This window comes from Leptodactylus fuscus, chromosome 2 (genome assembly GCF_031893055.1).
Source record: "Leptodactylus fuscus isolate aLepFus1 chromosome 2, aLepFus1.hap2, whole genome shotgun sequence".
In the NCBI taxonomy this organism is placed as follows: domain Eukaryota; kingdom Metazoa; phylum Chordata; class Amphibia; order Anura; family Leptodactylidae; genus Leptodactylus; species Leptodactylus fuscus.
Window position 1 is genome coordinate 111,909,992 of NC_134266.1, and position 13,042 is coordinate 111,923,033.

The 13,042-nt window shown below is 41.1% G+C and overlaps 1 protein-coding gene across 1 annotated transcript in view; it reads right to left on the reverse strand.

Moving 5' to 3' along the window:
• Window positions 1–207: 207 nt before the first annotated feature.
• The window catches only part of LOC142194079 (pancreatic secretory granule membrane major glycoprotein GP2-like), a 29,789-nt gene continuing 16,954 nt past the window's right edge, over window positions 208–13,042 (reverse strand). Inside the window, exons 5-11 of the mRNA XM_075263105.1 lie at window positions 12,350–12,573; window positions 10,156–10,310; window positions 7,824–8,069; window positions 6,145–6,301; window positions 1,405–1,474; window positions 1,161–1,193; window positions 208–341 (exon numbers count right to left, since the gene is read on the reverse strand). Coding sequence (XP_075119206.1) covers window positions 280–341; window positions 1,161–1,193; window positions 1,405–1,474; window positions 6,145–6,301; window positions 7,824–8,069; window positions 10,156–10,310; window positions 12,350–12,573 — 947 coding nt within the window. The 3' untranslated portion in view covers window positions 208–279. The remainder of the gene's footprint in view (window positions 342–1,160; window positions 1,194–1,404; window positions 1,475–6,144; window positions 6,302–7,823; window positions 8,070–10,155; window positions 10,311–12,349; window positions 12,574–13,042) is intronic.

Below are 13,042 nucleotides of genomic sequence, written 5' to 3' on the forward strand. Positions count from 1 at the left end.
CTGCACATGTATATATTTATTTATGTATATATATATTAAGTATAAAGTAAATATATGTTAACAATTTGAGAATCATTTGTAAAGTGAATTTCAGTAAACAATTGTCAAGTTTTTATTATTATATATTTAAAATAGTGAATATCAATTTCATTTGTCCCTAATACAATATTAATATGTACAATAGTAGAATAACTCTGGTAGAAATGAAAATAAATTATTTATAGTCCCATTGCTCATTACAGGATATTCCCAAGATTTTATCATTCTTCAGAAGACAGCTCAGTACAATTTTTTAGACAGAAGTCCAAGTAAAGTGCTGCACAGTACAGTCCAAGGCAACGCTGCAGAATGAGAAAGAGGAATTTATATAACACAGGACATAACATAAAAATATATGGATCATTCTGAAACATCTGTCTTTCTATCTATCTTATAGTAACATATTGCTACACAAGATAATAGTTTTGAGCCCTTAAATAGACCATTCCTTTTTCTAGAAATGAAGAGGGAGTGTAACAGCAAAGACTAAGTAAGGCTAAGGCTGAGTTTACACTGAGTTTATTGGTCAGGATTTTGAGGCCGTATTTGCCTCAAAATCCTGACCAAAAAGACGACTCCCATTGAAATCAATGGGAGCCGGTCAGTTCTTTTTTCCCGGAGCCATTCTTCAGGCGGAGTCTCCTCGCGAATCCGCCTGAAGACACTCCCTCCTCCCGACTAGGCCCATTCATTTGGGCCTAATACGGAGCAGAAATTCATTCAGTCTCAGCTACCCGTATTTTGGACCGGAACCTGTGTGAACTTACCCTAAGGCCCCACATAGCAGACTGCAGCAAAAAAGCGCTGTGAGAAAAACCACAGCAGCCACATTTTTCCCCACAGTGCTTTTCAGAGATTTTCTCTATGGACTTTCTTCTTAAGTTACACCTACGGGGAAACTGCCAGCATTTCCATGGGTATAATTGACATGCTGGGATTTCCAAAACTGCAACAGCTTTGAAAATCATATTTCTGCTACGTGTATTTTTCTTCTATCTGTGGATGGGATTTGTTAGTGATTGTAAAATGCTGTGGTTTTTGCCACCGCATTTCCGCTGCAGCCACACTGCAGAGTTTACTCCACTTAGGGCTCCAGCCTAATACGTTTGCTGTCATCTTACCTGAATGCGTTACAGAACTGGAATAACTATTATCTGAAAGAAACATAGAATAAAATAATTAACATAATTAAATAAGTAATATCAACTGTCTAATAACAAAGACATATTTTTGTCGTTCATCTGAATAAAGGTAGATTATTATTCATTAGCAGTGATAGAATGTGTAGTTCTTCTGTGGAAATGAATCCACTTTTGTTCCCTAATAGTGATTAAGAAGCTCATAAGAACGTGTGTTGTGACTTACCTTGAAAAGGCACTTGTAGCATCACTTCTGTGGTGCCTGAAGAAGACCGGCCACTTTTTGAGCTATCACACTGTTGAGAAATCAGAAGTGTTATTTTAGCACAGTGAATCAATCAGTCAGAAAAGCTGATCTATATCTCAGTCAGAAACTTATACATCATCCGAACAATAGAAGTTAAATGCTGAAGCCCCACGTTAATAATAATAATACATTTTATTTATATAGCGCCAACATATTCCGCAGCGCTGTACAATTTGTAGGGTTAAAATACAGACAGATACATTACAAAGAGAATCATTTCACACAATGGGACTGAGGGCCCTGCTCGCAAGAGCTTACAATCTATGAGGTAGAGGGGGTGACACAAGAGGTAGCAGGGGCAGCATTACTTATACAGGGGTCAGACACTTCTGTAATAGAGGTGACTGTCATTACACAAACATAAAACTTTATGAGCCGTCACCAGTCGTGTCCTGTAACATGTGGATGGAGCTTGGACCTATAAAGTTATCCTGAGATGACATCATATCATGTGGGGTAATGTGGGAGCGGGGACAGAGGACGGTTAAGGGTTTACGTTAGACATTGTGATAGGCTTGTCTGAAAAGATGCGTCTTTAGTTTGCGTTTGAAACTGTAGAAATTGGGAGTTAATCTGATTGTCCGGGGTAGAGCATTCCAGAGAAGTGGTGCAGCTCGGGAGAAGTCTTGTATACGAGCGTGGAAGGTTCTGATAATAGAGGATGTAAGTGTTAGGTCATTGAGTGAGCAGAGAGCACGGGTTGGGCGGTAGACAGAGATGAGGGAGGAAATGTATGGAGGTGCGGCATTATGGAGAGCCTTGTGGATGAGTGTGATAACTTTATATTTTATTCTATATTGAATAGGCAGCCAATGTAGCGACTGGCACAGACCAGAGGCCTCGCTATAGCGTCTAGCCTGGTAGATGAGCCTGGCCGCTGCATTCAGAATAGATTGTAGAGGGGAGAGTTTAGTAAGGGGAAGACCGATTAGTAAGGAGTTACAGTAGTCAAGACGAGAATGAATCAGAGAGACAGTAAGTGTCTTTAGTGTATCTCTGGTAAGGAAAGGGCGTATTCTGGAGATGTTTTTGAGGTGGAGGTGACATGAACGTGCAAGTGATTCAACATGAGGGGTGAAGGAAAGGTCTGCGTCAAACATAACCCCGAGGCAGCGGGCCTGCTGCCTAGGAGTTATAGTAAGGCCTGAGACTGCAATGGATATATCAGGGACAGATCTATTAGATGGTGGAAACAGTAGTAGTTCAGTCTTGGAGAGATTTAGTTTCAGATAGAGAGAGGACATGATATTTGAGACAGCAGAGAGACAGTCACTGGTGTTCTGTATGAGTGCAGGGGTGATGTCCCGGGAAGATGTGTATAATTGGGTGTCATCAGCATAAAGATGGTACCTGAAGCCAAATCTGGCAATGGTTTGTCCAATGGGGGCTGTGTAGAGAGAGAAGAGCAGGGGGCCTAGGACCGAGCCCTGAGGAAAGAGGGGAGGAAACAGAGCCCACAAATGATACACTGAAGGTGCGGTCTGAGAGATAAGAGGAGAACCAGGAGAGCGCCGTGTCATTGAGACCAACTGAGCGGAGCCTATTGAGGAGGAGATGATGGTCAACAGTGTCAAAAGCTGCAGAGAGGTCCAGAAGAATAAGAAGAGAGAAGTTGCCATTGGATTTAGCCATTAGGAGATCATTGGAGACTTTTGTGAGAGCCGTTTCAGTAGAGTGCAGAGCGCGGAAGCCAGATTGTAAGGGGTCAAGCAGAGAGTTAGCAGAGAGATAGCGGATCAAATGAGAATAGACCAGGCGTTCCAAGAGTTTAGAGATGAAGGGGAGGTTAGAGACAGGTCGATAGTTAGCAGCACAGGATGGGTCCAGGGAGGGTTTTTTCAATAGCGGGGTTATAACAGCATGCTTGAAGGAGGATGGGAAGATTCCAGAGGAGAGAGAGAGGTCAAATATTTTAATAAGGTAAGTAGTGACAGCAGGCGACAGAGATTGGAGAAGGTGTGAGGGGAAGGGGTCACTGCTGCAGGTTGTAGGGCGAGATGAAGAAAGTAGTTGGGAGACTTCCTCTTCTGTAACAGGTTCAAAAGATGAGAATGGACAGTCTGAAGTGCGGTTGGTGAGGGGATCCTTGCTATGGTAGGTGGTGGGATCAATGCCACCTGCGGCTTGGGCAGTGATTTCCTGACGGATCTTATCAATTTTAGCATGGAAATACGTGGCCAGGTCATCATCACTAAGGTCTGTGAATGGCGTCTGCACCTTGGGTGTGAGTAAGGAGTGAAAAGTTTCAAAAAGCCTTATAGGATTGCTGGAGAGAGAAGAGATGAGGGCGGTGAAATAGTCTTGCTTGGCGAGGTGACGGGCAGAACTATATGTTTTAAGCATAAACTTGAAGTGGAGGAAATCTGCAGGTGAGCGTGATTTACTCCAGAGACGTTTGGCACACCTAGAGCACCGCTGAAGAAATCGTGTCTGTGGCGTGTGCCAGGGCTGCTGCCTCCTACGTGGGACTTTACGAGTGGAGGGGGGAGCCACCTCATCCAATGCATTTTTAAGGGTTTCATTATAGTGACTGGTGGCCAGATTGGGACAGGAGATTGAGGAGATGGGGGACAGAGAGGATGGTAGAGTATCTAAGAGGTGCTGGGTGTCGATAGTACGCAAGTTCCTATATGTGTGTTGGGTAGGTGTATCTTGTGAAGGGGAGAGGGCACTCATGGTGAGAGACAGAAGGTTATGATCAGAGAGGGGCAGAGCAGAGTTAGTAAATTTAGAAACTGTGAGGAGTCGATGGAAGACAAGATCAATCGTGTTTCCACCTACATGTGTGGCAGAAGAAGAACATTGTGAAAGACCAAGAGAAGTGGTTAATGAGAGAAACTGTGAGGCAGCTGGGGAGTGAGGGGTGTCAATAGGGATGTTAAAGTCACCCATGATGAGGGTTGGAATGTCACTGGATAAAAAGTGGGGAAGCCAAGAAGCAAAGTGATCCAAAAATTGGTAGGGTGAGCCAGGTGGACGGTAGATCACAGCTACCCGTAAGGAGAGTGGGCGAAAAAGTCTGATAGCATGGACTTCAAATGAGGAGAACGTGAGTGAGGGTACCGGTGGAATGGCCTGAAAAATGCACTGTGGTGACAGAAGTAAGCCTACCCCACCACCCTGCCTGTTGTCAGGCCTAGAGGTATGTGAGAATTGTAGGCCACCATGAGACAGAGCAGCAGGGGAGGCCGTATCTGCCTGCTGGATCCAAGTTTCAGTAAGGGCGAGCAGGCTGAGGGATTTACTAAGGAAACAGTCATTAATATATTCTAGTTTGTTACATACTGAGCGGGCGTTCCAGAGAGAGCAGTTAAAAGAGACAGGGGAGAGATGAGGAGAAGGAATACGGTAAATACTGATGAGGTTTGTAGGCCTTCTATGTGTGCAGGAAGAAGAGTTAGTGAAGGAAGGAGGGCCGGGGTTAGGAGAGATGTCCCCAGCAGCTAGAAGGAGTAACATGGACAGAGACAGAAGGTGGTTCAGTGATTTATGTGAGCGCTTATATTTGGTATCACTGCTAAAAGAAGTAAAGGGATTAAAGAGACTGAAAAGTGTGTGAGAGCTGTACATGGGAGAGGGAAGAAGAGAGGGACTGACATGGATGGTGTGTGCTGGTGGTAGAGATGGAGGAGAGGACTGCAGGAAGACAATGGCTAAGATAGTAAGAGACAGTGTAGCTATAGGATACCATGTGGTAAAACTTGTTATTTTAGGTTGTAAGTTACCTGGTGTTCTGCCATGGTTAGCCTGTTTCGTGCCCTGTTTAAGTGCCATGTATAAGTGCACTTTGGTTAATCTGCACTTCGGTTAAGATGCAATTTGGTTAAGATGCATGCTGCAAATGAAATGCCCCTGCATGAAACGCAGATTTTTTGTTGCAGATTTAGCTGTGGTTTTCTGAGCCAAATGCAGGAGTGGATTAAGCAGAAGGGAGAGGTATAAGAACTTCCTATATATTTCTCATTCCTTATTTAGCCATTGGCTTTGGCTCAAAAATAAGCAACAAAATCTGCAACAAAAAAAGCTGTGTTTCCGCAACGTGGGGCCTTAGCCAAAAACTGACACATAGATTTGTATTGGGTCCATCAGGACAAAACAAATGGATAAAAATAGCATGTCCTATTTTTTAAACTGATGTTATTAACTGTCAGTTAAAAAAAAGATATATATATATGTTCCCATGGAATCCCATTGTTCGAAAAAAGACGTGAACAAAATGGCTGCTACCTGTCTGTTTTTCACTGTTGTGTACATGGGGCTTAAGGGTGCTATTACATATCTGCGTTTTTACTTGTTTCAATGCATTTTTTGAAAGCATCTATTGGCTGCAGCTGACCAGTAAGCAGGGGGAAGGGTACTGTACTGACTTGACTCTTTGGCATTTAAGGTTCTAATGTAAACAGTGGATAAATCCCGCCATTTTTGTGTCTGGCGTGAATAAAATAGAAACATAGGTTTTTTCAATCATCCAAAAAATTTTTTCCACTGTTCAAGAGCCTAGAGCCAAGAGCATGGAAAACATCAGAAACTGTAGAAAATACCTTTGTATCAGATCAATGTTATATTAACAGGCAAATACCTGGCAGGCAAATACCTGTCCAGTTTCAGAACAACTGACTATCAGTACCAGTACTAATATTGATAAAAGAATTATCTCACCGTTGAACAGTCGGTGCTTTTGTCGCACATTCGCACGTCACAGAATATGAAAACGAAATCTGAAGCCTGAAACTTAAATGTACTGACTTTGATTCTTGCTTCTAAGGTTTGTCCATTTTGTTCCACTACTGAATTAATATCACCATTAACTGCGCACCTGCAAGAAAACAAGGTTACGTCTCCAACTGATAGTTATGAATTTATTATTATTGTGCAGACCTTCATGCTAAGACCCCATGTTGCGAAAATTGCAAACGTCGCAGTTTTTACAGTACATGGAAAGTGGAAGGGATTCTGGATAATCCCATCCACACATTGCAGAGGTTTCCTCTGCAGACTTTCTGCTTCAATTATACCTATGGAGAAACCACCATCGTTTCCGTAGCTATAATTGACATGCTGCGATTTCCAAAACCACAACGGTTCTGGAAATCTCTGCTGTGCGTATATTTCCACTGTGTGTGGAACGGATTCTTCTGCATCTGTCTTTTAAAGGGAACCTGTCACCTCAGATTTTTCACTCCTAAATAAACACGACTGCAAACATATTGAAATGTACATGATAAATGTTCCCAAATGTTTTCTCAAGGATCCCCTGGTTCTTTATAATCATTACCTGAAGATGTCCCGGCCTGTATGCTAATTAGATGACAAAGGTCCTCTTCTAGCAAATCCCATCCACACACTGCAGAAAAGTACACGCAGCAGAAATGCGTGTCAATTATACCTACGGAAATGTTGGCGGTTTCCCTGTAGGTATAATTGAAGCAGAAAGTTCACAGAGGAAAACTCTGCAGTCTTTCTTCAGGTATGGCCCTTACTTAGAATTGAAAGCATCAGGGGACCCAGTGCTGAATATATAAGGCAGCAATTCAATGGCTACCATGTTTCTCCGAAAATAGGTCAGCCCTCGAAAGAAAGGCATGGGGAGGTTTTGTTGAATTGCCTAATATAAGGCAACCCCCCGAAAATAAGACATCCCGAAAAACCATTGCAGCTGGCTGAACACTGTGCGCGACGTTCCGTGTGCACAGGTATGCTGGCTGCTGTGATACTGTACGTTGTATCCACTGTTCCTGCTGCTGTAGGATGAGCTGGGAGATGCCCGCTGTGCATATGCTGCAGGGAGTCCACTCTCCCAGCTCATCCCACAGTAGCCAGAACAGTGGATCAAACAGCAGAGGCAGCAGTCGGCTTTCCTGTGCACAGGGAGCACTGCGCACAGCGTTCAGCCGGCTGCAATGTCCACGAAGTGAGGCTCTCCGGCGCAACCGCCGGAAGCCTCGCTAAGCCCCGCCCACCACTTCCGCCGCTGTGACGAACAGCAGCACCACCGCTGCTACGAAGATGGGGAAGGTAAGTAACATACCTTCACTCCCCTCCCCTACACTACCTACAACTGGCAGTCATGCCGGCGCTCCACTAAGGAAGTGCCGGCATGACTGCCAGTTGTCAGCCGCTCTATAAGACAACCACCGAAAATAAGACAGGTTATGTATTTAGGACAAGAATTTAATATAAGACACTGTCTTATTTTTGGGGAAACACAGTATATAAATACACACCTGACTTTAGTTTTTTTTAAATGAAATCTTTTTATGTAACATGTCATAAAGTTTGTTGAATTAACACATCGATAAAAGCTAATGCAGTTCTATTTTTGCAAGTGGTCCACTTACCCTCCCCTCACAAACACAACGCTAGAAGGGTCATTACGATTATTAACTGGTGAAGCAATACAGGTATCCACTCTCAGTACAAGTTTATTTCCATCTGCGTATAGTACAAATAATCCCAGGTAGAAGTTTGTTCCCACAGTCACAGTTTCAGACTGTTGAATTGGGCTGGAGTATTGATCATCCCAAAATGCAGCCATAGTCAAGTCAAACAAGCCGTTTCCATTCAGACCTGGAATGCTGGCATTACTGCAAATAGGAGTCAAAAAAAGAAATTAATTTTTCAAAAGAATTTGCTTGGAAGATTAAATTCAAGATTGGAAGATTGAAATATTCTAGTCATTGTCCCTGAAGTTTGTATGTTAGATGGTTGTTTTTTATTTTTTATTTTTAAACTAGCCTTGAATGAGAATGCAGAGGTAAAGAAAATAAATCCCCATGCTATCACTTTGCAGATTCATCAGTACAGGCTACCAAGTAAAGCTGAATGTATACGGTGCATAAAGATTATTGTACAATAGCCAGTGTCTAGGAGAGTGGGGGGAGGGGGGATGTGGCTGCTCTCATGCTATCGATTTCACATATTTATAGCGTTCCTTCTAGTCCAAGGAGGTAGGAATGGCTGATGTCCACTGTCCAGGGCCTTATTTTGCCCTTACTAAGTCAATAGCCTTCACCCCAATCCTTTGGGGTGAGGGATATTCTCATGCTATGGAACATAAGGAACACAAATCTACTAATATATCACATTAGGATGCCAATTTTACTTTAGTCACTGGTCGTTGTTACAAATTTAGCATTGCTGTCATGGAGATTCAATTTGCTCATCTGATATAAATTCCCAGTTTACTTTGCAGACTTACAGAACACCCTGGTGAATTTCCCTGAAATACAACAACATGTTCACACTGTGTGTCAAAGAGTCCATTCACACGATGTAACACGCCGTTGATTCTGACACGTAAACTCGTGTCAGTGTCAACACTGCAAAATAGAATCCCATTGACTTCAATGGGTTCGTTTAGCGCACATAACACATTGAAATCAATGGGAGGCTTTTTATCCTATCATATTTAGCTCCACCCACACAATAGCGTGATCCTATTAGAGAACTGCTCAAGAACTTGTGATGACATCATCAAAGGTCCTTTAGCGTAGTGTGAACATAAATTCGTGCTTAGCGGCCGTGAAGGCATGTCATTTACCGGGCTAAAAAGTAGCCTATCTTCTAATTCAGGTTACAATCTATGTATGTGGCAAATTTCAAGCAAATATGTTCAGTCATTTTGGCGTGATTGAGGAACAAACATCCAAAAATCCAAACACACAAAATTTCACATGGGGGGGCATAAAAAGGGGATAATATACTATGTGGAGGCCTTTAAAAGGGAGCAAAATACTGTGTGGAGACAAGTAATGAGGACAATATACTGAGTGAGGATCAGAAAAGGGGGTGTTAACTGTGTGGGATCAATAAAGGTGGTAATGCTCATCTAAAAAAATATTCACATGTCTGTTTATCACATATGTCTGCTGTCAATGGATGTTTTATTTTACAGTCATGTTGTTTCATCTGTTTTCACAACCGTGAACTATTTTAAAAAAAAATAAAAAATGCTATACTTGGTATTGTTCGATCTGTGCAAATCAGAGAGAAGTCAGATTACATCTGTGTGCTGTCCTTTTTTTTTTTTTTACAGACCCATAGATTTTAATGGGTATCTGAGACCTGTAAAAAAGGACCAAAGCAGAGAGTGTTTCTGGATTTATTTTTACTGCTCACAATCTGTTGATTGGTGCACCAAGTACATTTGTACATTAGCGCAAGGTGCACCAAAATTATGTGTAGATTTCCATTATAAATTGACAGTTATTAGGAGACCTTAGGTCAAGGCATCCCCACACACCAGCCTAGTCTAGTTTCTCACTACACCCATTTGTACATAAGAAAACTGGCATACAAGGTATGATAAATTGATCCCAATGCATCCATGTTCCAGCAAAAAAGAATATGGATGAAACACATATGTGAAAAATGGGTGTGCGAATAAGGCCTAACAGTTGCTAAATTTTAGTCATTTCCAGTCAATAAAATTTACTAGAAAAGTTGCCACTTATAGATATGCTGGTAATTTTTTTTTTTTTTTAAAGCAACAAGAATGTTAAAGGTAATATTCTTCTAATTAAATTCCACATTTTAAAATGTGTCTCTATGGACACATCTATTTCTATCTGTATCGTAAAATTTGTCATGTGGCAATAGTAAATATTGGTTCGAAGTATTGTACAATGAGGTTTGATCGTCTATATAAATCCTTAAAGGTGATATACTTACATTACAACTGGATGTATGGAATAACTCAGACTAATCTGCATACTCTTGTTGTAGGCACATGTTATATTGAAGCTAATCGGATTCGCTGAGATGATCGGTGATTTCAGTATATCGATGTGAATGGTATTACTAATGTAGACTAATGTTGAATCATTCTAGAATAACAAAACAGAAAAATAATCATACAGAATATAAAATATCGCCCATGTTTTTCTGCCAATCTTTTTCAAATTAGACAAACTAGATTAGTTATGAAGTTATAACCAGATTACTTAATCCTATTTTGAAAATAAAATGGAATTGATTTATCTGTGATGGTGAAATAGAATTTCTGGCTTTCTATTAACATTTAAAATGCAATTTTACACGACCTGTCAAATAATGGACATTTGAATAGAATGATCTACTTATTGTTGTTAAAACAGTCGTGAGAAACGTTTTTATAAGACGTTTTTCACTGTTGTGTGAATAAAACCTTATCTTTTACTAATTTTGCCTTTGGTGTAGTGAAAAGCTATATTCAAAATTCTACAAGCTTCAGAGCTGTAATTTCACGTTTGTCACATAGTGTCAGTGTCACCGTGGAACTTGATGATTTTGATTCTGTCAAAATGATGTTCACATGTTCATGGAGTCTCCATTCAGAGTCTTCATCAGAAATTATACATTTTAATTAACTTTAGTCAATGGGATCCCTTGGACTCTGTTTATGTCCACTTTTTTCACAGTCTGTTTTTCCATTCTTCTGGTCCTCTGATCCGGAAGGACAGACCCCTCAATGTAAATGTAGCATTATTGGACTGTTCATATCAGGTACTATACAGTAATTTCATATAGGAAAACCTAACTTTTTCCCTGAAATATAAGTCATCAAACCAGCTAGAGATGTGTATGACAACAAGCTTGTAGACAGCTAAGTCCAGATGATACTACTCTGTCGTCTGAATTTGACACAGTTGACCACTCCCTTCTGTCCAGTGGGAGCATACCACCTCGTCACCTTGCCATCTCTCTCTTGGCGTTAAGGCTGTGTCTTGGGACCCTTACTCTTCCACATCTACACGTTGGGCCTAGGACTGCTCATAAAATCCCATTGCTTTACATACTACTACTATCAACAACAGTTGATGGCTTCACTCTCTCACCAGTCTCAAAAGTCCAGTGCCTTGGGGTAACCTTTGATTCGGGTCTGTCTTTCAAGCCACACATGTAAACTGTGACTACTTTTTGCTGCCCACACATTAAAAGCATCTCTTGTAGCTCCTAAATTTTTTGTTCCAGCTAGACTATTGTAACATCCTTCACTATGCCCGCCAATCTATCTTTCTCCCCTCGATCCTTTCTTAACTCTGCTGTCCAATTAATTCACCTCTTCCATCATCATTATTCATTTGCCAATTCCTTCACTCCACTACCCATTGCCCAACAAATTAAATTCAAGATATTAATTATGACATACAAAGCCGTCCATGACTTGTCCCTTCCCATTCATCATCTCCCGCTACCTCCTCACATGTAATCGTGTATCATGATTCAAAAGACTGTTTCCCAAAATTGCCGCCTTCAAACTCAACCTGAAAACTCACCTCTGTAGAATAGCATCCAAAACATCACCTTATGAGTAAGTACCCAGCTTAAGACTACATACACATGATAACCCTGAAAATACCAGACGTGAAAAATGGACTAATGGTTCCTTTTTTTCATGACATTTTGCATCTGTGGAGCACCTGCTTGCACTGGTCTCTCAAAGTCTTAAGTCTAGTGAGAGATCAGTGGAAACAAAATAGGAAATGTCCTATTTTTTCTTGACAGACCGTCAAAGAACGAACATGTGAAATCAAAGGGGCACATTTATCAATACCGTCATTTATGTGTTTAGACATGTTTATAAATCTGTCGTACGGACTTTTAGAAATATGGAGTGTTTCTAGAAGCTCCAGAATTCTGACTCAAATAGCATCTGACTAAGTGTCAAGCTTTGCCATGAGACAAGAAGCTTTAATACTGAAGGTGTGCAGAGGGTGCAGGTATCAACTCTACATACCATATTTCTATTTTCTCTCCACAGTACAGAATTTACATGTAAAAGTTATCATACAATATAATATATATCAGTAATAAGGGTAAATGTATCACTCATGTATCAAATAATATATCTCTCAATTTGAAATAAAAATGTAAGATATCTTACTGTGATAGTATTTCCACACCAGCCAGATTTCAGTGTTAAATCGAAGTTATCTATTAAAGTGTTGTTTACTTTGGTCTGATATAAACCCGGGAGGCAGGCAGCTGAATTATTAATAAGCTGTATGGTGCTATAATTATACTTCAGGTAAGTGAGAAGACATCTACTGAGAGAGACTGTCATGACATCAGGGCCACACACCAATGATGGTTTCAGGTCATTAATTGCTGGAAAGAATAGAATTGAAAACTGTTAGTATGTTAAGTAATGATTCCATTTTATTGTCATATTACTATATAGGACAGCTGTCTTCTCTGCTCTAGTGACTATTCTACAGTAGCAGCAGTGCATGTCCGACGGCCATTTTGGTGTAGTTCGCTGGAGAACTGAACATATGCCTGAGATTTGAACTGCCAGTGTGAGATTGGAGAAAAGAGGGCGACACAGTAGGCGGGGAGGAGGAGGGCAGATGGAGTACAAGCACTGGAGGGGGCTAAATGAAAGGTATGATGCAGAGGGGTGCTCGGAGGCCCTGGGGAACGCCCAGGGTTTTCCGTAGGGTCATTTGCATAAACTAATTAAAGGGGTTGTACACTTTATCATTACTATCACAAATGTACTTGAAACATTACTATGAGTAACTTACTACTATACTGTTACATGTCCATCAGCTCCAAGATCCTCTGAAAAGTGCTG